At 40.4% G+C, this 19830-nt stretch overlaps 1 protein-coding gene across 1 annotated transcript; it reads right to left on the bottom strand.

Moving 5' to 3' along the window:
- Window positions 1-223: 223 nt before the first annotated feature.
- Window positions 224-2978, bottom strand: s1pr3a (sphingosine-1-phosphate receptor 3a). The gene is made up of 2 exons (XM_017407119.3): window positions 2757-2978; window positions 224-2194 (listed from the first exon to the last, which is right to left on the bottom strand). Exon 2 carries the CDS (start codon window positions 2100-2102, stop codon window positions 903-905), a length of 1200 nt encoding a protein of 399 aa, XP_017262608.1. The 5' UTR covers window positions 2103-2194; window positions 2757-2978; the 3' UTR covers window positions 224-902.
- Window positions 2979-19830: the final 16852 nt, after the last annotated feature.

The raw sequence follows: 19830 nt of genomic DNA, 5'->3' as shown, positions 1-19830 counted from the left end.
AAATGCAAATACATTTTTTACTATATTAATTTAGTTATTCACAATGGAACATAGTAAATATATCAAATGTTATTTTTAATGAGGCAATTGTGGGTTTTATGGCAGCAACACATCTCAAAAGTCAGGACAGGGACAACAAAAGGCTAAAAATGTAAGTGATATGAATAAGAAACAACTGTAAGAGCATTTTAAAACTCATTAGGTTAATTGGTAATACATCAGTAGGAGGACTGGGTATAAAAGGAGCATTTTAGAGAGGCTGAATCTCTCAGAAGTAAAGATGGGCAGAGGTTCACCAGTCTGCAAAAACTGTATCTTAAAATAGTGGAACAATTTCAGAATAAGGTATAAATAAGAGACATTGACTGAAAGTCAGTATTGGATGCTGATGATCTTCAGGCAGCGCTGCATTAAAAACAGGTCTGATTCTGTTACAGACATCACTGCATGGACTCAGGAACACTTCCACAAATCATGGTCTGCAAACACAGTTCGTCTTTTTGAGTGGATGTTGCTGCTATAAAACTCATAATTTCCTTTTTTTATTAAAAAAAATGGCACAATTTAGGTTCCATTTTGGCTAAAATGAAAAGTTTTAAATAAAATTCTTGATATTTGCAAAGTATTGAATTCTGTTTTTACTTACATCGTACAAAACATCCTAACTTTTTCAAAACTGGGGTTGTAGGTGTAAAACAAGCACACATTTGACTGACTGTAGTGTTGAGACTAATGTTAATGATAAGGGCGATTAGTGGCTTTTAAGGAGCTGATTGAACTCAGATCTAAAGTCTAGATTGATTTGGTTCCAAGTGAGCTATCTATGCAATATTTGTAGTGCACAAACAAAAAGTGGCTGAGAGTAGAACAATGTCTGTCTAGTTTTCTTTCGATGCTTCCTCTCAGAACTTGCTGAGGGGCGGCAGAGCCCCCGCCTTCACGAGCATAGCTGAGAGCAGGTCCGCGGGCCCAGACGGGTGAGGCACAGCTGTGGCAGAGGGGTCAGAGTTCACAGCTTGTGGAAGCTTCAGTGTGGATTTAACCGGACCACTGTCTCCACCTCCACCCAAACTAGTCTTGCTGTTTTCCACTGTGGGGATGACCGTGCCCAGGTTGGGGTTTCCCACTGCAGGTGTACCAGAGGTCTCCATGCCAGTTTGACAGCTGCACAGCAACCGGAAGAAAGCAGCTCTCATCTCCCTGCTGGACAGAGTGTATATCAGAGGGTTGAGGGCAGAGTTGAGCACAGCCAGGGCGATGAACCAGTCCACTTGGTAGAGGACCTTGCACCTTTCCGGGCTGCAGCCAACATCCAGCAGGAGCAGGAGGAACAGGGGGGCCCAGCACACGACAAACACCCCAAGAACAATCACTACGGTCCGCAGCAGGGCCAGAGAGCGCTCCGAGGGCCGGCTGCTCACCCTGCGGCCGCTCGAGGTCACCAGACGGTAGATCCTGATGTAGAGGATGATGATCGCGACCAGCAGGGCGCTGAAAACACTAATGCAGAAGGCGATGTAGCTTTTGGCATAAAGCGGCAGCACCGTGGAGCAGGAGGCCAGATTATGCAGGCAGTTCCAGCCGAGGCTGGGCAGAGCACTGAGCAGCACTGACACTAACCAGCAGGCCGCCAGCAGGGCTAGAAGTCGACCTCGCCTGGCTGTCTCACAGGGACGCAGACGCACCATCGTCATGTGCCTCTCGATGCCGATGGCCAGGAGGCTGAAGGTGGAGGCACTGAGGGCCACGAACATGCTTCCCTCTCTGGCCAGCCACTGCATCGGCGTCAGGAAGAAGGTGTTACGGCCCGAGGTGAAGATGTTGACCACATAAGCCACACCGGCCAGGAGGTCCGACAGCGCCAGGTTTCCGATAAGAAAGTACATGCGGCTGTGGAAACGCTTGTTCCTCCACAGAGCGAGCAGAACGGTGATGTTCTCCAGAACAATCAGCACACAGATGAAGAGCAGCACGGCCATCTTGCAGGCCCCGCTGCTGCGAGGACGGTCCCACTTCCCTGAGTGGTTGTAGTGCTTGACAATGACCAAGTTCATCCCATCCTCCAGTATGTTCTCCATGCTGCCCGCCTGGCCTTGGCCCATCCTGACCTTTCCTCGGTCACACAGCAGAGGGCGTCACAGCACTGTGAAGCTGCTCAACCAGGCAGAGTCCCAGCAGCCACCCTCTCATGGCCCTGCCAAACAGAAATATAGAATAGGGTTGGTTATTTTAGGTTCATATTAGTTGGATAAAAAAAAAGATGAAAAATCAGCTCACTGAACAAAGTCAGTTAATTAAAGGAGAAGGACCACTAAAGCTAAAAGTCTCAGACAACCTCTACTTTGAAAAGTAAATATGTACAAATAACAAAATATAAAACAGTGAAAAAAATAACAAAAGCATCAGGTTCTCTATTTCTTAAATTTGCATTTACTTTAATATAAAATAATATATATATATATATATATATATATATATATATTTGTAATTATATGTCAATGTCAATTATATGTCAATTAATTTTTTCAGCTCCTAACGAACACCTAGTTTCTTTGAAATTTAAAAATGCAGCGTGTCATTCTTTCTTCGCAAATTTGTCTAATTAAAACAACCACCTATACTTGGTTTTATATGTCCAATTTTGCTTGGAAACTAAGGGAGCAAAAAAAAGTCCCACACTACCAAAGGTTTTCTGAAGTTCCTGTACATCATTCTTCAGTCCCGTTTATTTCCAGCCACAGCAGGTTTAATCATACCTTTTCAAGTTTATGAACTCCTTTAGAACATCCCAGTGGAGTGATGAGATTTGCAGGATATGGATGGTTTTTCTTCTTCTCGGGCAATTTTTTTCTTTAAAAAAAAAAGTAGAAAAACTCCAAAGAAAAGTCAGAAGTCCGTATTTTGTCCTTGCCCATTTAAAAACATCCCATAGCTTAGTATTATCCTCCAAATGTCCACAGTGAGTCCCGTCCTGAACTTTTTTCAGTCTTGTGTGTACTGAACTCCTCAGTCCTGCCTGCTCCCATCCCTCCTCCTCCTCCTCTTCCTCCTCCTCCCTCCTCCCAGCTGCTGAGGCGGGATCTTCCGCCAAACTGATTCCTGTTAATTCTGAGTCAGGAGACTCAAAGGGGGTCAAGATGCTGACCTGGTGGAGCCTCAAAGACGGAACACATTAAACATTTCTGTTTATCACACAAGAAGTCAGGGGGAGTTTGGCAGAAACATTGAAGTGTTGCTCAAGCAGTTTATTTTTTTGTTTTATTTGAACAGACAGTACAGATACAGCAACTGTCCCAGTTCGTCATCTAATTGTTTAAACTTGTCCAAACACATATTTCGGTGTTTTACACCACAGGTCATTATGTCATTGTCGTAATGGGCCTGAAATATTTGGTGTTTTTATTTTTGCAACCCTTTTCAGTATCAGCTTCATGTTTTCTATTGAGATTTTTTTTTTATCGTTGCTTTTATAAAATATTCTCCAAATTGAGTTAAATTCGGCATGTTTTTATTGGAACTTTTTGAACCCATTTTATATCTGAGCTATGATGAAGTCATTGTTTTTTCATGTACAAATTAAGAACCTCTGGGTCCCTTTGGCACTTAATAGTGTGAGATGGGCCTGACCTCTCTGTGTGGACCCAAAGGATAATATAAGAGGGGATCTATTGCATATCCCTTTTCTCCTTTTATGAACTTTTTGGTGACCTTTAAAAAAATAAATAAATAAATAAACAGCTAAACCAGTGTCTTCTGATAGCCATGCATGTCTAGTTGCAAAGAAGTGGTTGAGTCATTTTAAATACAAGTCAGGACGAACTCCCTAAAACCATAGGAACCATGATGACTGTACAGTACTGTGCATAAGTCCTGAGTCATCTCTCATGTGTTCATATTTTCCCTTTAAGGAGTCAGATCTTCTTGTTATTCTTTACAGCGGTCTTGATCAGTATTTCTTCTGGCTTTCTGAAAGACTTTCAAAGCTTCTCTCTGGACATTGGCTGCATTTTCATTCATTTCCTTAATCCAGTACCTTAATATTTTCATGTTTTTTTTTAAAATTTACTTTAAATTTGCTAATTAAGCTAACTAATTCTGACTTATGAATCACCCAGGTATAAAACCCCTCCTAAACTGCAAGGATGACACATAACTGACAACCTATAGCAAAAGACCACTTTTAAATGGGATATTTAGGCACAGCACATATACTCACTCATTTCTTAATGTTTTGACACTATTTCTGCAGCCAAGATGTTACTTTTTCTTCATAAGCGAATGTGAATCAAAAGTTCTCAGAAAATCATTTTAACTCCTACTCAGTTCCAAGTTAGTGGAGTTCAGTTTCCGAGGAAAATCCGGACTGGCAGCTGCTCCTGAAACTTTGTCAAGCTGGTAAAACTGTGACCCTTTTTTTCTGCTTGGACCTGTAGATTGATACAAGCAACGTCAGCCAAATAAATTACAATTTCTGAAAACTATATTTAAAAAAAAAAAAAACTTGCTGAAAGCTGGCACTGATTGAATACACTGCAAAAATTATTTATTTTTTTCTGTTTTTGCTGATGATCACCATGTTTTTAAAAATGCCTATCACTTCTTTACTAAGTTTTAGCTTTTTGGGTTTTTTTTTGGTTAAACAAGCCATAAATTGAGACTGTGATGGACGTCCATGAATGTTGATAAAAAGAAGGAAGGACTGTAAAAAAACTCTTTTAAAAGGCTAAAAGTAAAGCAGGGTCTTATTTTCCTACCCCCTCTTTGTTGCAGATGCTATACCACTGGGTTTTGGGGACTTCCAGGCAGTTTGGCCCTCCTTCAAATGTCCAGTCAGAGTAGATTAATGAATGACCCTCAGAGTTGTTGACTTTACCCTGAGAAGCAAGAGATGTACAGATGCTCTGACAAGCCATTAATAACCACACGAAAACACCCTAAAGGCCCTGGATCTGTGCTTTGCAAGCTTGATGCCGACCTCCCGGACGTTTGGCGGAATGTTGCAAAGGGGGAATGCATCTGCAGGTCACCAGATCATGAAAGACCACGGAAGTTTCTGCAGAAGTTGGGCCATGTGGCTACAGTTTGCGTACGTGCGCCGCAGCATTATGAGCCTGGGCATACACACACAAGCACCAGTGAGTTAGATGTTTTGGAATGCAAAGTGCAGTGGGAAGGAAACAGACGTTGTGGCAATGGAAAAGGAAGGCCTCAACCCTCACCCATCTCCTGCTCTTTACCACACTCACAAAAAAAAAAACCCACAGTTCACAGAGCAACATCTGTCAAAAAGTAGACAGATAAACACATCTCAAAACTACTTTTTAAGGGCATCTGATAGACTGGTAACACAGATAAGCTGCAGCATCTTACCTCAAGATCATACTGTACAGTGAGCACAATTACATGCAAGTTGCAAGCTCCCTGGAATATAAATATTAGACACATGATTGCATTAGAAATGCTAAGCTGTTAAGAGCCAAAAATTGGGGCAGGTCTCACTTTAGAAATTTAACTTTTATGAGACACACAGGGATAAGCGATGCAAATGTTATTTGAATTTGATGTTTGAATTTACCTCTAGGATCAAAAAAGTGTCAGTATACTGTATCTAAGGAATCAGTTTGAATAAGAAGCAATGTTGAACCAATTATTAAGTTACTGAAAACTCCACCTGAGACATGAAATAAGCAAAGAATGAGGTGGGGCTGTTTGGTTTGGGATAAAAATGACCCGACAGTCAGCTCGGAGGCTGACAGATGCTGTGATGGAAACAAGTTTTTACCCCTGTGAAGTCATCAGAGCAGATGTTAAAAGAATGCATTATGTGTGTTTGAGATCTAAATAGTTACAATTTCACTATTGAGATGAAGGGAAAAGCATTGGAGAAACCCTCTCCTTGTAGACATTTGTAATGCTTTTTGCGTTTTGTATGTGTTTTCTTTATGTCGTATGTTTTCGTGTCAAGAGTTGGACTGTTTCACTTAATTATCATGCTTTTATTTTTTTGACTGACGTTTGTCTTCAGGGACTTATAATATAAAACTACTCATTATTCCCCAGATAGGACTTAATTTTATTTTTTTTTTTTTTTTAAGCAAGCCAAATAATTTTTGAGAAAAGTGAAATCAAGCAAGAGTTTGCATGTATTCTTGGATGTTTGCATGGGTTTATCCCGAGTGCTTTCTCTCACAGTCCAGAACTGAGCTTTTTAGGTGAACTGGAGATTCTAAATTAATAATATTTTTTCTCACTGCTGCCACATAACTATTCTTTTTGTGATTAGCAAACGCCAGTGAGAACGTATCTCAGTGCTTTCACATATTTCCCTTCTGTGGGGCATTGTTACATCACTGTAGGTGTTTGTGAGTGCATCGGATGGGTGTATCTGTAGGGGTACGGTGCTACTGGTTGGGTTATCAGTAGAAGTCTGAAATCTTTTAGGACATGAGGTGACTGCTCGTCTCAGAAGGAGCCACACTGGCTGAGGGTGTAGGGGCAACCTTGCTGCTTTTTTTAGATAACACTTTTATCTGCATGCAGTTCGGAGTAGTGACAATGGACGCTCAAATGGAGCGGTAAATGAACACAAAACAAACTGACACAAAAAATTTACATGCTAACATCCTTTGAGTTTGTCTGTTTTGCTTGCATACCTTTAAGTATACAGTAAGTTTGAATATAACCACATGAAAAAGTAAGATAACAGGAAGATAAAGTGATGACTGAGACGACATCCTGCTTGTTTGCACTTGTCAGGAGGGAGAAAGATGGGAATCAACCATGGTGAATTTCCACCACTTTGCCTCTACATTTTTGATGAAACACAATTTGATAATTAAAAAAAAAAAGCTCCAAATCTCAACATGACATTAAATGCTGGCAAACTCGACACCATTTCCAAACTCCTCACCACAGGCTTTTTTTTTATCTTCGTATCAAGGTCCCTTTTTCTCACACAATCAGTCTTGAATGTCAAGATTTTTCTGGTGTTGTTTGCTTTATGAAAAGGGGCCTTAAACCCTAAATAGCTTTCAAGTCACTGCATTGCCAAAATAAGCTATAAATAAACTTGGAACTGACTTATGGAAAAAATCTTGCCCATTTTTTCCCCATTAGAACTGTCTCTCTGATGTCTGGGAAAAATCCTGCATGTGTGTGTGTGTTTGCGTGTGTGTTCCAGGTGTTACTCATCCTGTACGGATTGACATCTATTTGCACAATCACATAAAGAAACACCCTCTACCTCCAGCATTTCTAAATTGAAGCCTAATTAAATTTTTTGTCATAGATACACATTAGGGAAGGGTGGTATTTGTGTAATTCTGACCTTTGTTGGATGCTCATAACATTCTTAGGGTGTGACAAATTTGAGTTCAAAGTCCTACATAAGACTGATACTGCACCTCTAACTGTTTCTACTGATCTTTCATTGGCTACAGATTCAGGAGGCTGCCTTTAATTCTTCTTTCAGGCCTCATAGCTGCTTTTGACACCGCTGAACACAATATCCGAATCTCCTGTTTGAAGCGTTGGGTTGGCACTGAATGAACAGAACAAGGATTCAGACTTTAACTGTCTGACAGGAGTTTTCTTAAAATATTTGGTGAAAAAACTTTTCTTTTTCAGCTTGTTTCTTTTAGCATTCCCCAGGGCACTATATATGGGACGACTATTTGAGCTTCTCCTTGACCCATTTAGATGAAATATCAAATGTTTATCGCTGTTAAGCAAAAACATTTGGAATGCAACAATTCTTTTTTTTCACTAAAATTACTGTTTGATTGTTTTTCTGAGAACAAAGCTTGGATTAGAGTTGGAATGGCTGAGTTCAATTTTAATGAGCATAAAACTGAAGCAATGATCTTTGGACTCAGTGGTACCTGCAGTGCACTTCATGAGGATCTGGGTAATCTTGAGCCTTTTGTTAAAAAAAAATATGAACATGATACTGATCTTGGCAGTGAGAAACAGATTACTTCAGTCGTTCAAACATTTTTTTCAAACCAATCTTTTATTTTAGCTGAAAACCTTTTTATCGCTGTTCCTTTTACTGATTTGTGAACATGAACTGTTTTAAGGTTCTTGTCTCTTTTTGTCTTTTGTGTTTTTTTTGTAGAAGTTTTTTTTTTTAATGCATGGCAGGTTGGTTCACAGCTGTAATTTTAAATGTGTTATACAAAACAAAATGGACTTGACTCGCCTTATCGGGCGAGTAATAAAGTAACTATAAAAATCTTTAAACCTTCAGATAAGACGATGCTGTAAGAAATAGATTGCATTCAGGCACGGAGCACACATGTTTAGATATAATTCTATTTGCTAAACACAAACATCAATATATTTGACTGCAACACGAAGGGAAGTAGGCCCACATGCAAGCAAGAATAGAATTTATTTTAAGAGGTTTCTGTATATAGGCTGAGTGACTTGTCTGTCTGCTAATCTCCTTCATGACGCTAAAGAAGCATGCCCCCTGAGATCATAATACAGAGGGAAGTGCAGTCCTGTCTGTCGTGCTTTGCGCATCACAGTGACCCCAATGAGACACCATCCACCACCCACAATGTTCACCTCACAAGCATTCTTTCCAAGTCTTGAGAAAGCATTTCTACCCAACCCCAAAGCATCAGCTCTTAAAAAAAGCAATAAGAGCGTGAGAAAGAGCTAACTCAGTGACTGAAACAAATCAGACCCTATTTAAAAATGCCATCAGTACAAATTTATGATCCCTTTGACTGTCAAAAATGTGAACATCTTTTTCCTACCTTCTTCTCTTTATGTTTCTCAGGTCCATTTTATAGTTACTATCTGGAGAACACAATATATTAAAAAACACTCCTGTGAAAAAGAAAACAGAAACACTTGATGCTTGGATTTGCAGTTTGTGTTTCCTCTGATGTGTTGAGGCCTGCAGTATAAAGTAGGTTCAACATATTCATGGTAAATTTGGGTGATATGTCTTAAGCAACTCGAACAATAGAAACAACACTAAGCACTAAGAGGGCTTTAAACTTGACAGGTCAACGAGTCAGTTATTAAGCTTATTGATATCACTACCATGTCATTAATGCAGGAGTAATTCTGATGATTTACCTTTGTGTATTTCTTTAGAATAATAGGTTACAGGGATCGTCTTATGCTGCTTTACAAGAAAAAATAACAGTTTTTAAGCAAGTTTTCCAAACAAGCCTAATTAGTGTTCTTTACATTTTTTTTTAAAGTTAAATTTATTTCCCAGTGATGGTATGGTCTCTCCTTGACCTTAGTTTCTCAGCAAAGCTAAACAATTGATTGCTCATCATCAGAGGGCCAGAGACAGACGAGGAACAACCATTCACACACTCTCACACCGTAGATTGATTTAGAATCACCAATTAATCTGACATGCATGTTTTTGCACACATTGACAAATTATACAGCATGAAACATGAAACAGATGTTCACCAGAACAAACGCTCCATCTTCTGATTTGTACCCAAGGTCAGCATCTTCAAAAATTTTTATGTTAATAGCCGAGAAACTGAATCCACAGAGGAATACAGTGCTGCCACTGGAGTGCTGCGTCACATTTCAGAAAATAGGTCCAAATTTGGAAGTCAGAAGATTCAGATGGATGGAGATGCACACATGGCAGTGAAGCAGAACAACCTCTACTGCACAGTAGATTTAGATTAATTTTACTTTAAGGGTCACTTGGAAATTGGACTTGCTGTTTTCTTGCACTTCCTGTTGCTGTTTCACACAAATACACACACACAATTAAGACTGGACATTACAAAGGAAATTGTTCGGATTATGAAAACTAAAATACTTTTGAAAATGTGCTAATTGTAGTGTATGAAGTCCACATGATACATTTTGGGCAGTATGGACACAAACCTCAAGGTCTTGGGACATTGATGAATTTTACATCACATGAGAACTCTTAACTTTGTAACTAAACCCTCAATGTGCAGCTTTTGTCTTCTGAATGAGTAAAGTGTAAGTGTGTTTCTTAAAATGTCACATAAAATGTTCACATTTTGTGTGGAAGGTCTGGATTTCAAAACAGGTTGATCAGTGACAAATCACCTTAGGAAAATCTTCTCATTCTGTTTAGCAGTTTGATTCTTTACAAATATATGTAGAAGTTATTTAAAACTGAAGGGGCACCTTATTCCCATAGTGCATCAGTTCATCAAGCAGTTTACTGGGAAATTTATTAAACTTTAGAAACATAAACACAATCAAGCCTCTCTGTTTGACCTGTCAGAGGGTTAGCATATGTCCATGTGTGCATTGGACGTCCACAGGCATTTTCCCAACATGTGACCCCGCTGTAGCGTCTGTTTGAAATGAATGGCTTGTGTTTGTGAATGAATTACTGGCTGAATGGCGATCAGCCGGGGTCGCAAGCCTCTGCCTGACAGTGAGCTCTGTGCTCTGTGTTACACGGCGACGCTCCACAAAAAGAAATGCTCGATAGAGATCTGCAGAGGTAGTAAAGGCCGCTGTGGTGGCAGCTCAACCAGCAACAACAGCGAGACAGGCCAAACATCAGGCACGGACGTCCTAAAGCTCCCTGGCTCCAGAGACAAGCAGGACGAAATAAAGGCTAAACCAACACACTTCACATCTCATTAGTCAGGGCTGCTGTGACAGCAGGCTGAAAGGCCAAAACAGGTCAACTCAGTCATGGCAACCTGGAAAAATGTATTCTGTATGAACGACAACCTACTTTAAATGTTTGTTTTAGTGTTGCTTTGCTTTAAATAATTCTGCTTGCTTGTAGAAACTTGGTTTTGTAGAAACACCTGCATGGATGTTGTCATTTGGGTCTTTTTAAAAATGCTATTCGTAAGGCCAGTCTGGCATTTTCCAGAAGCCGAACACACATTTGCTGGTTTTTCAAATAGTCTTTTATACCATGTGCTTATTTTTTAATATCTGTTTATTCAAAATCCCAGAGGGGCAAGATTATGCAGATTCCTTAGAAGGAAATATGGAGATGATTTTATAGTGACATGTTTTAATTCAAGGGAAGGATTGGGCTACTTCCTGGTTGACACACTGTCATTTATTCACGAGTAAGAACATTTTATGTTACTCAGATGGAAATCAGGGATTGAAAAGCACATAGGGATTCTGTCAATATGCTTTCAAGGTTTTCAGCATCTGCTGGGCGTGTTTTATCTGATGCCTCACAAAGACACACAAACAGTGGAGTCCGTGACCTGCGGGACTGTGGTCCACCTGTGTTTATGACTCAAAGACATTATGATCCACTTCAGTGCTGAGATTCTTCTCCACCTCCCTCTCTGCCAACCAGTCCTCCCACATATGTCCTGCTGTCCCTGTCAGTGAAGGGGCTCTAGTGGTGCCTGAGAGGGTTCAACAGTTGATGAGAAAGAGTAGCCGCGATGGTTTGTTTGTCGACGGAGTGTGAAGGGAGCGAGGGAGAGACAAAGGGGGTTGAAGAAGCGGACAAGAGTTAAACAGAGGGAATGAAGTGTGAAAATAAATTCAATGGACTACAAACGATGGGGCCAGCCTTTGTGTGTTCAGGCCAGATCTGTCCAGGGTTTGTGCACCTTCTGTATAAACAGCGGCCTATCTGTCTGTTAAAATCATAGTTTCCAACAGCTTTGGGTGTGCACAAGCCCAACGTCTCCAACAATGAAGTGAAAGAGCTAAACAGCTAAAGTAAGCCTGACATTTACACAAGCTTGCGCATACAAACCCACACAAAAACATGCACACACAACTGCAAAAAATAAAAAAACTTGCCCTCGCCTTGGACCTCTGGGCCATTTTCCCTGGAGTCTAAACCAAAACAATCAAACCACGGACACAGGAAAGTGAACATAAATCTCCAACACAGCCATCACTTTAACAAGCCATCATTCTCACACACGCACACACTTTTTAAACATAGTCCAGCCTCTAGATATGATCTCTACACTGTTTGAAACGCAAGCAACGGCAAAGGAGAAGGGAATTTCATCTGGCGTATTTTGCCTCCTTCGAACATATTTCAGCCCTGCAGAACTGTGTGATTCTGTACCCTATCATCAGACTGATACCAGAACCACAAATGGAGACGGAGGGAACAAAAACACCCTGAAACTTGTATTTCCAAGCAGTGTAGAGCTTGTTTAACACTGTGGTTCCCCTGGAGTCCTCACCCTGCTGGATTGTTTTTTGTGGACGCAGACCAAAAGATAAAGACATGACCTCTCAGTGGACTGCCAGCGCTTTCAGATCGACTCCACAAAGGCACTCGACAACAATGACTTGAAGCATTTCATCGCTTTTTCTGAACTGAAACCGTTTTCATGGAAAAATTGACAGAACACTTGTGTTTAAAATCAGAAACAAGGGAATTAAAGAGGTCGATACGTTCCTGGGATGTGGCTGTTGTAAAATAAGAACCTGAAGACAACACACACACACACACACACATCATGTTTCAGATTTTAAAGAGCATAAAATATAAGTGCTTCCAAGCTTTGAGACCCAGTGACCGTTGAGTCAGGATGTAATATTTCAAACAGCCCAGACTGGGCTTGAATGACCCTGGGGAGGTGAAAGAGGGCTGGTTATGATCGCAGGTGAACAGTGGACTGTTTGTGTGCTGTATCTATGCCACGTGTGTACACACACCGGTGAGTTTTCGGTGTGAAAGGCCTATGTGTCTGGGCGTCAGCGACTTAATTACACCACTTACTGGCTTAATTTACACTCAAGCTCTTGTGCACATTTTGAAAAAAAAGCATCAAGCGAGGAAATCCTACCAACAGAGCATCAGTTGTGTCAGTCGGATTGGAGGCAAACACTTTCGGGGTTCTTGTTGGACCGTCTTTGATCTTCGGGTTAAAATAGATTTCTGTCTTCCCCCTTGATTCAACAGACATCGTTTAGTGTGTTTTCTCTGCCTAAACTGAAAAACTTTTCAAGCCAAAAGCTGCTACTGGGCAGCTTTTGAAGCGAAATAGGCCCAAAAATGGTATGAGCGGAGGAAAACGAACAGAGGGCGATATGGAAGCTGGAGGGTGGAGAGGGACGAAAACAGGACAGGGCAGAGCTTTCCACTCCTGTGTTTTTATTAGAGCGTGCTGTACCTCACAGGAAGTGCCCTCCTCTGACCCCATTAAAAAAGAAAACTTCTTATTCTATAAAACAAGAGGCCAGAACACAGTTGGTGGAACTTTGTTATATTTATCTCCCGCTGCCAAAAGACAAAGGTGGATGGTTATAATTTTGCCTGTGTGTGGGTTTTTTTTTTTTCTGTCTGTTAGGAAAATATCCTATGAACCACTAGACAGACTTTAATGAAACTTGCAGAAAGTTGTCATTGGATGTATATCTATAGCTGATTAACTTTTGAAATCACCACAATTCAAAATGGTTGTTTCAGCTAAAGATCATTAACCATTACAACATGGACTATAACTCAGTTAATTTTATAAATATTAAACTAAAATTTGATGTGGTAGTAGGTGAGACTCATTCACAACGCATGCCCTGAGCATGACATCTAGTGAAATTGCATGAGATGTGCATGACTTGATTTTCAATGTCTGACCAAAACAGCTACAATGATGTTGTTTCACAACATAAGATCATCTCAGTGGAAAACTCCGACATGAAAAGTGGCGGGTGATATGCGTTCAGACAAGGAATGCTAAGCCTTTCATTCCTAAATCTGGTTTTGTGGGTTTCTTTTGCTGCAGACTGGTCTCAGTTTAATGAAAAAGGAGCCCTTTATCATCTGTGTGATAAGTCAAATAAAGGCTTTGGCTGCTAAGAAATTCCTTTATCTCAAGTGTAAGTTTTCTTCCTGTTCTAAGTTGCTTTATTAACCCCTGAGAGACATTGTTCTGCCATGAACCAACTTGTGAATCAGATCCTGTGGGACACAAACCTCTTCCAAGCCAGACGTACCATATTAATTGTAGTGAGTTCACAAGCGCAGCCCAACAATGCACGGAAACTAAGATCACCTTTTAGCGTAATCATCTTTGTTCCATGAATTACCCCGCAACAAGTATTGCCTGAGGTTAGAAAGCGCTTGCATTCTCCCTCAAACATGTCAGATGCAGAAAAGAACATTTGGAGCCATTTTTGGTCATTTCCTTTTCTGAGGCCACTGTTGTTGTACCTCTGACTCAGAGTTCTCAGCTAACAAGACCCTCCTCATTTAGGATGCTGTGCATCCAAGAGGAAATTTACTGGCTTCACTCTTTGAACCGTTCCTGCAGATGCCGTTGGCTGCATGATCCTGTGTGTTTTGCTGTCTTCTGCAGTGTCTCTAGTTCAGTGGGAAGGGCACATGGAAGTCCAAAATCCCAGCTGGGTACTTCACAGCCTGCTTATCTGATCATCAGCTTTCCACTGGTTTGCTGTCTACCGCTGCCCCGTTGAGACACAAACATCCTGTTTAGAGAAGGGGTGGGAAAAAGAAAAAGAGAGAGAGAGAGCGCAAATGAATTTGAGGTACCAACCTGAATGTGAGAGTGACACAAATAGGCAATGAGTCTCATGTTAGATGCAGCTGCGTTTCAGGACTTAGCGTGAGTTTAAAGCCTCATATCAGGGCAGATTCAATGACTTTGATTGCTTAGTCATAATAATCAAACAAAGCAATAAACAGACTGACAATTAAGCCAATTAAGCCAATTATGAATCTAACACACTGCCGGGGATCTCCAAAACCAGCCCAGCAAGGAGCCAGTCATTTGCTGCAAATGTGAAACCAGCAGAGGACTTATGGTTCTCTCTGGAGTCTGATGCCAATAAACTCACTAGTTTCTCGTGAATGTGTCAACTGGCAAAAGCTGCAGAAGGAGAAAAGCAGAAAAGCATTTTGCTGCCATGTTGGAAACTTCAGAATGTGTCTGGAGCCATGTCTGTCTATTGAAATGACTGCATTGCCCCCTTGTGGAAAGCTACAAACAGTGTTAAAACCACTTTGAGTATCAAGTACACTTTTGTGTTACTCTTCAAGATTTATTGAGATTTATTATATTTCATTTATGTAGTGGTTTGTTTTTGTCCCAGCCACAGAGCAAGAAGCATGTAAAGATAACGTAAATGTGTTGAAATCAAATGCGACGGTGGCATGGTGGCAAAAAGCATGTGTTTCATTGTGGTATTCAGGTCACAGGGTCACTGATTATGGTATGACTCTAAAGGGAATTTTCTTTTTTGCATAACCTTTGAAAATAAACATTTGAGTCCATTACAAGAACCAGACTCATGGAAGAAAACTTTAACAAAGCAAATAAAAACTTGTATAATAATCAACAATTTCGCAATTATGGGGTTGAGGTCATACAGACGTGACAGAGTCGTTTCAAAATGCTAAGTCATTCCCAGGAAGTGACTCAAGCAAGCAAGAAATATGGCTTCCCTTTTGTTCTTTTTCAAATTGCTCACAAAGTCTGTTTGGTGTTCATTTATTTTTGATGAAAAAGAAAAAACTTGTTGAAATAAATCTTTGATTTTCAAAAACAGATTCAAAAGGCTTTGTTTTCATTCTATTGTGTAGTACCGTACATTGAAATTATATATTTTTAATCTAAATTAAAAATCTTGTTCCCAAGATTTTAAAGTTCTTTTTTTTATTTGCATTAAATGTTACAGTTTCTCCATGTTATAATTATGTTTTAAAGATTTTAGCAACGATAAACCATTAAACTTAAACTAAACAGCTCCAAGATTCATTTGCTATTCTTTCTTCCAGCTTTTTTGCCGACATAAAGCTTCATTTGATCAGTTCACAGAATATGAATCTGAGTGAGAACTTTCTTACAGCACTTAAAAAACATTAAGATTACTTTTTATTGCAAAACAACATATTGAATTAAGCCCACTACTTTTATCAGGTAGTAACATTAGCTGTTTCTTAAAAAATGAAAAAATTAAAACCCTTCAGACCCTCCATGGCTCTTATGATGTGTCATGACACGATGACATGATGTCAAACACTGGATCACATAATTGTGACTTTTGATGCGCAACACGGCAGTTTGTGGCTGGTTCTTGTGACGGCGCAGTGGTTACCATGGTGACTCACAAACATCAGTCAACCCGGCTGATGCACATCAAGGAAATGATAAAGACATGCATAGGCAGTGCTTGAAACTTTCAGGTTTTTTGCAGAAATATGACATAAAACCACAGATTTTTTAAAAAATTATATATACTGTATATATAAAATTGGAATAGGAGAATCCATTTAAACAAATTTGGCAAAAACAACACTAATAGATAAACACACCTGGTTTATCTATTAGGTAAGAAAAAAATTGTTGTTACATCTGCTAGAAAAAATAAATTTTTACAGTTTTGCATTAATGATAAATCCAAACTAATATGTGATATTTGTATGAGGGACCTTGAAGGACATTTAACTGATTATTTCATCAACAAATAAATAAAAAGAATGTTTATTCAGGCCAAATGTTTTAAACGTTGCTTTTCGTGATGTCGGGGGATCATTATAACAACCTGACCGGCAAAAAATAAACCAGAAATAAACAAAAAGATGACCAGAACTTAAAGAACCTATAAGACATCCTGAAGTCCATGTTGATCTGCTGGTAAGAGTGCTGTGTTATGTGGTTATACTAAAAAGGGAAAGAGAAAGAAGTCGGGGCGTGCTCAGAAATGACAGGAATTAGTTAAGAAGAACACGATAAAGAGAAACTGAAACGGTGTCACGTTTGATCTTATAATGTCAGTCATTGTAAAATAATTTTAGGGGTTTTAGCGCCTGACGCAAACCTTCCTTCATAAAACAAACCATAAAGCATACAGAAACATGCCACTAATGAGCCACATCGATCTTTAATCTGGAACTGGAACAGAACATGTCACTCTGGATGATGTGAACCTTGGTTTCTGCTGTAAGAGAAGATTAGAAGCTGGCAAAATGTCTGAACTCATACTTATTTATGATTTTCATTTATTTCTCAACAGACCACAGATGAAAATGACTTATTAGAGCAAATTTGTTTGAAAGTAATCCCACCATATATGTAGTACTACTACCTTATGTATAAAAGTACAATTTTTACTCGAAAGATGCAGCAAATGGGATTTGCTGGAAGGAAAGTCTTTCCGGATTCCTCAGTTTCCATATTTTTTGGGTTCCAGGGACAGTTTTTGGACTTTTAGAACTAATAGATGAGACAAGGCAGACACATATAAACTTTTATCAAATGATCATATTATTGACAAACAAAACAAAATGCTTTTTGTGTCTGCATGTTTAACTGGTTGAGCAAGTCCCCCATAAGAATGCACGTCTTCATTGCAGCCAGCATGCAGCAATGTCTGGGACATTTTGCTAAATACCACAGCCCCCTCCTTACTTTGCCTAAGTACCTGCCTCCACAACTACAGTACAGTTTTTAAAAGTGTGTGTGTGTGTGTGTGTGGGGGGGGGGGGGGTTAGAAGAATTGGCATTAAACAGGGAAATAAAAGTCAGTGCAAATATCTAAGATTTTCAAATAAAAATAAATAAATAAAATAAACAGGAGACAACAAAACCGAGTTAATGAGAAAAATCACAAAACCCTTCAGATTAGGAAAGCATCTGTTCCACTCAGGATGTGATGGGCTGGAGTCTGTTTTCACACAGATTTTCAACTAATCACAAGAGCTGTTCAAACCTCTTTTCTCCTCTACACAGAAGCCTCCCCCTTCATAATCTCCAGTTGCTGATGTCTGTGGTGGAGCACTTCAAGAAGCTGGTGTTGACCCTCCTAAGGGACATCCCAGACTCCCCCCTCTGATTCCTCTTGGTGAACAGATTAGTCAGCATGGAGCTGCAATACATCCTACAACACTCCAGCTCCCCTGGTACACACAGGTTTACACGGATCCTGTTTGCTGAATTCAAACCGGAGTTCTACGCAATCCTCTCTGAAGTCCTAACCTCGGTGTGGGTTTCCACCTGTCAGTCCATCACAAACTCTGACAGACGAGAGGCAACAGGTGGGTGAACAGATTCGCTTTGTAAGTGTGTGCCTTTTGTGCACATGGCACTGCACCTCAGCCGATCCTTCCTCCGATTTGCATATAAAACGGCGGCCATCAGCAGAGAGGAATCTGCATGCATACAGGAAGTCAGCCAACAGACACTTTGGTGCAGTGAGAACAACATGGTGCTGAACTCCTGCAACACATTAATACAATTCCTGTAAAATTAAGGATTTTCTTTTCAAATAAACTGCATATATTCGTAGAATATTGCTGTTATGTGCTCAATTTGTATAGAAGTTCAAATTTGTCTAGAAATGGTATTGTCATTTTTGCAAACAGAAATGCAGTTTTTAAACCCAGAGCAGATGGATACACTGACATCAAATCTAAGTGGTTTATTTTCAGGGAAAGGGAGGGTCTGGAACAGGGTGATCTGTGGAAGGCAAGAACGGTGTGAGTATGGTAATTTTCCAAAGAGAAAGTTTGGTCCAAAGAGATAAAGTTCTTACTGATTGTGGTTTCTGTTTCTGGCTTCGAGGGGGGAGATCAGGAGTCTTGGGAGGACTGGAAGACAAGGAGAGAGATAGAGAGAGTATAAAGTATTCTTCTTAGTTAGTTCAGGCTCAGCCACAAGCTCAAATCTTTCCTTACTTGAGAAACACCCTGGATGACATCAGATTCATAATTCAGAAGGAGTTACAACTCTTACCTCAGCCTTGGCTAAGCATTGCTCCTCCCTAGCTTGATGCCACCGTAGCCCCTGCACAGGTCTCTGCCACCACCTGGTACCTGTTCCTGAGTCTGAAAGGGTCCTGGGGGATGCCTCTCATCTGACTGGTCCTGGTCCGTGGTCCAAGAGGATTCCACCGAATGCCTCGTCCATGTTAGAGCCTGTATCCAAGCCCAAAAGGGTCTCACTGGACACCTCTCCCATGCTAGAACCCATGTCTGGGTCTGATGGGGTCCTGCCACACACCTCTCCAACACCAGAACCCAATCACAAATGCAAGAAGGTCTCCCTGGACACCTCTCTGTCTCATCTACCTGAGCAGGCCCCAGGCCACCCTCCTCCTGAACTATTACATCTGCCTGGGCCCAGGGTCACCTCCCTGAACCTTTGCTGCCCAGCTGGTGGTTTTGCTCCTGTTTTTGTGTGTTTGTTTGTGCCTCAACCATCATTACACAGAGTCTATGACTTTAAAACTACACGTGTAAGTTCTGGCCACTCTCATTCTGCCTCAAACTGAATCATGATAGTCACAAACCAAACTGTCTAATCGGAGATAAATTCGAGTCAAGTTTATTTGTATAGCACATTTCAGCAACAAGGCAGTTCAAAGTGCTTTAGATCATAGAAACACAAAATTAAAAAGTCATAAAAACAACAACATACAGTCACCAAATGAGATACCAGTGCACTTCCATTTATAATTATTCAAAAGCAACTCTAAATAGGTGGGTTTTTAGCCTTGATTTAAAGGAACTCAGTGTTTCAGCTGTTTTGTAGTTTTCTGGTTGTTTGTTCCAGATTAGTCTGTCTCATTCAGGTGCAGACCTCCCTTCTCAGGCCTTTTGATTGACTTCAGGCTTCTTCCCTTTGAGACAATCTAATGGAAAAAAAAATAGATGGCTTTCTCTGTGCATACAGGCAGCTTTCACTTATAGGTCGGCAGTATGACCCCCACTCAAAGACGAAGTGAAACCGTTTGCCCTATGCTTAGACAGGCTGATGTGTGTTTGAGCTGTCAACATCCTATCTGTAAAAACAAGGCCAGGATTTGTACTCATAACTCTGGAGTCACACAGTGTGGAAACTTTGAGCTCTCAGCCTCACACGCTTTTTTTTTAAATTTGGTGTT

The sequence above is a fragment of the Kryptolebias marmoratus genome, linkage group LG24, assembly GCF_001649575.2.
Source record: "Kryptolebias marmoratus isolate JLee-2015 linkage group LG24, ASM164957v2, whole genome shotgun sequence".
Lineage (NCBI taxonomy): Eukaryota > Metazoa > Chordata > Actinopteri > Cyprinodontiformes > Rivulidae > Kryptolebias > Kryptolebias marmoratus.
The sequence above is the reverse complement of the archived record's forward strand: the minus strand, read 5'-3'. Positions and strand labels throughout refer to the sequence as shown.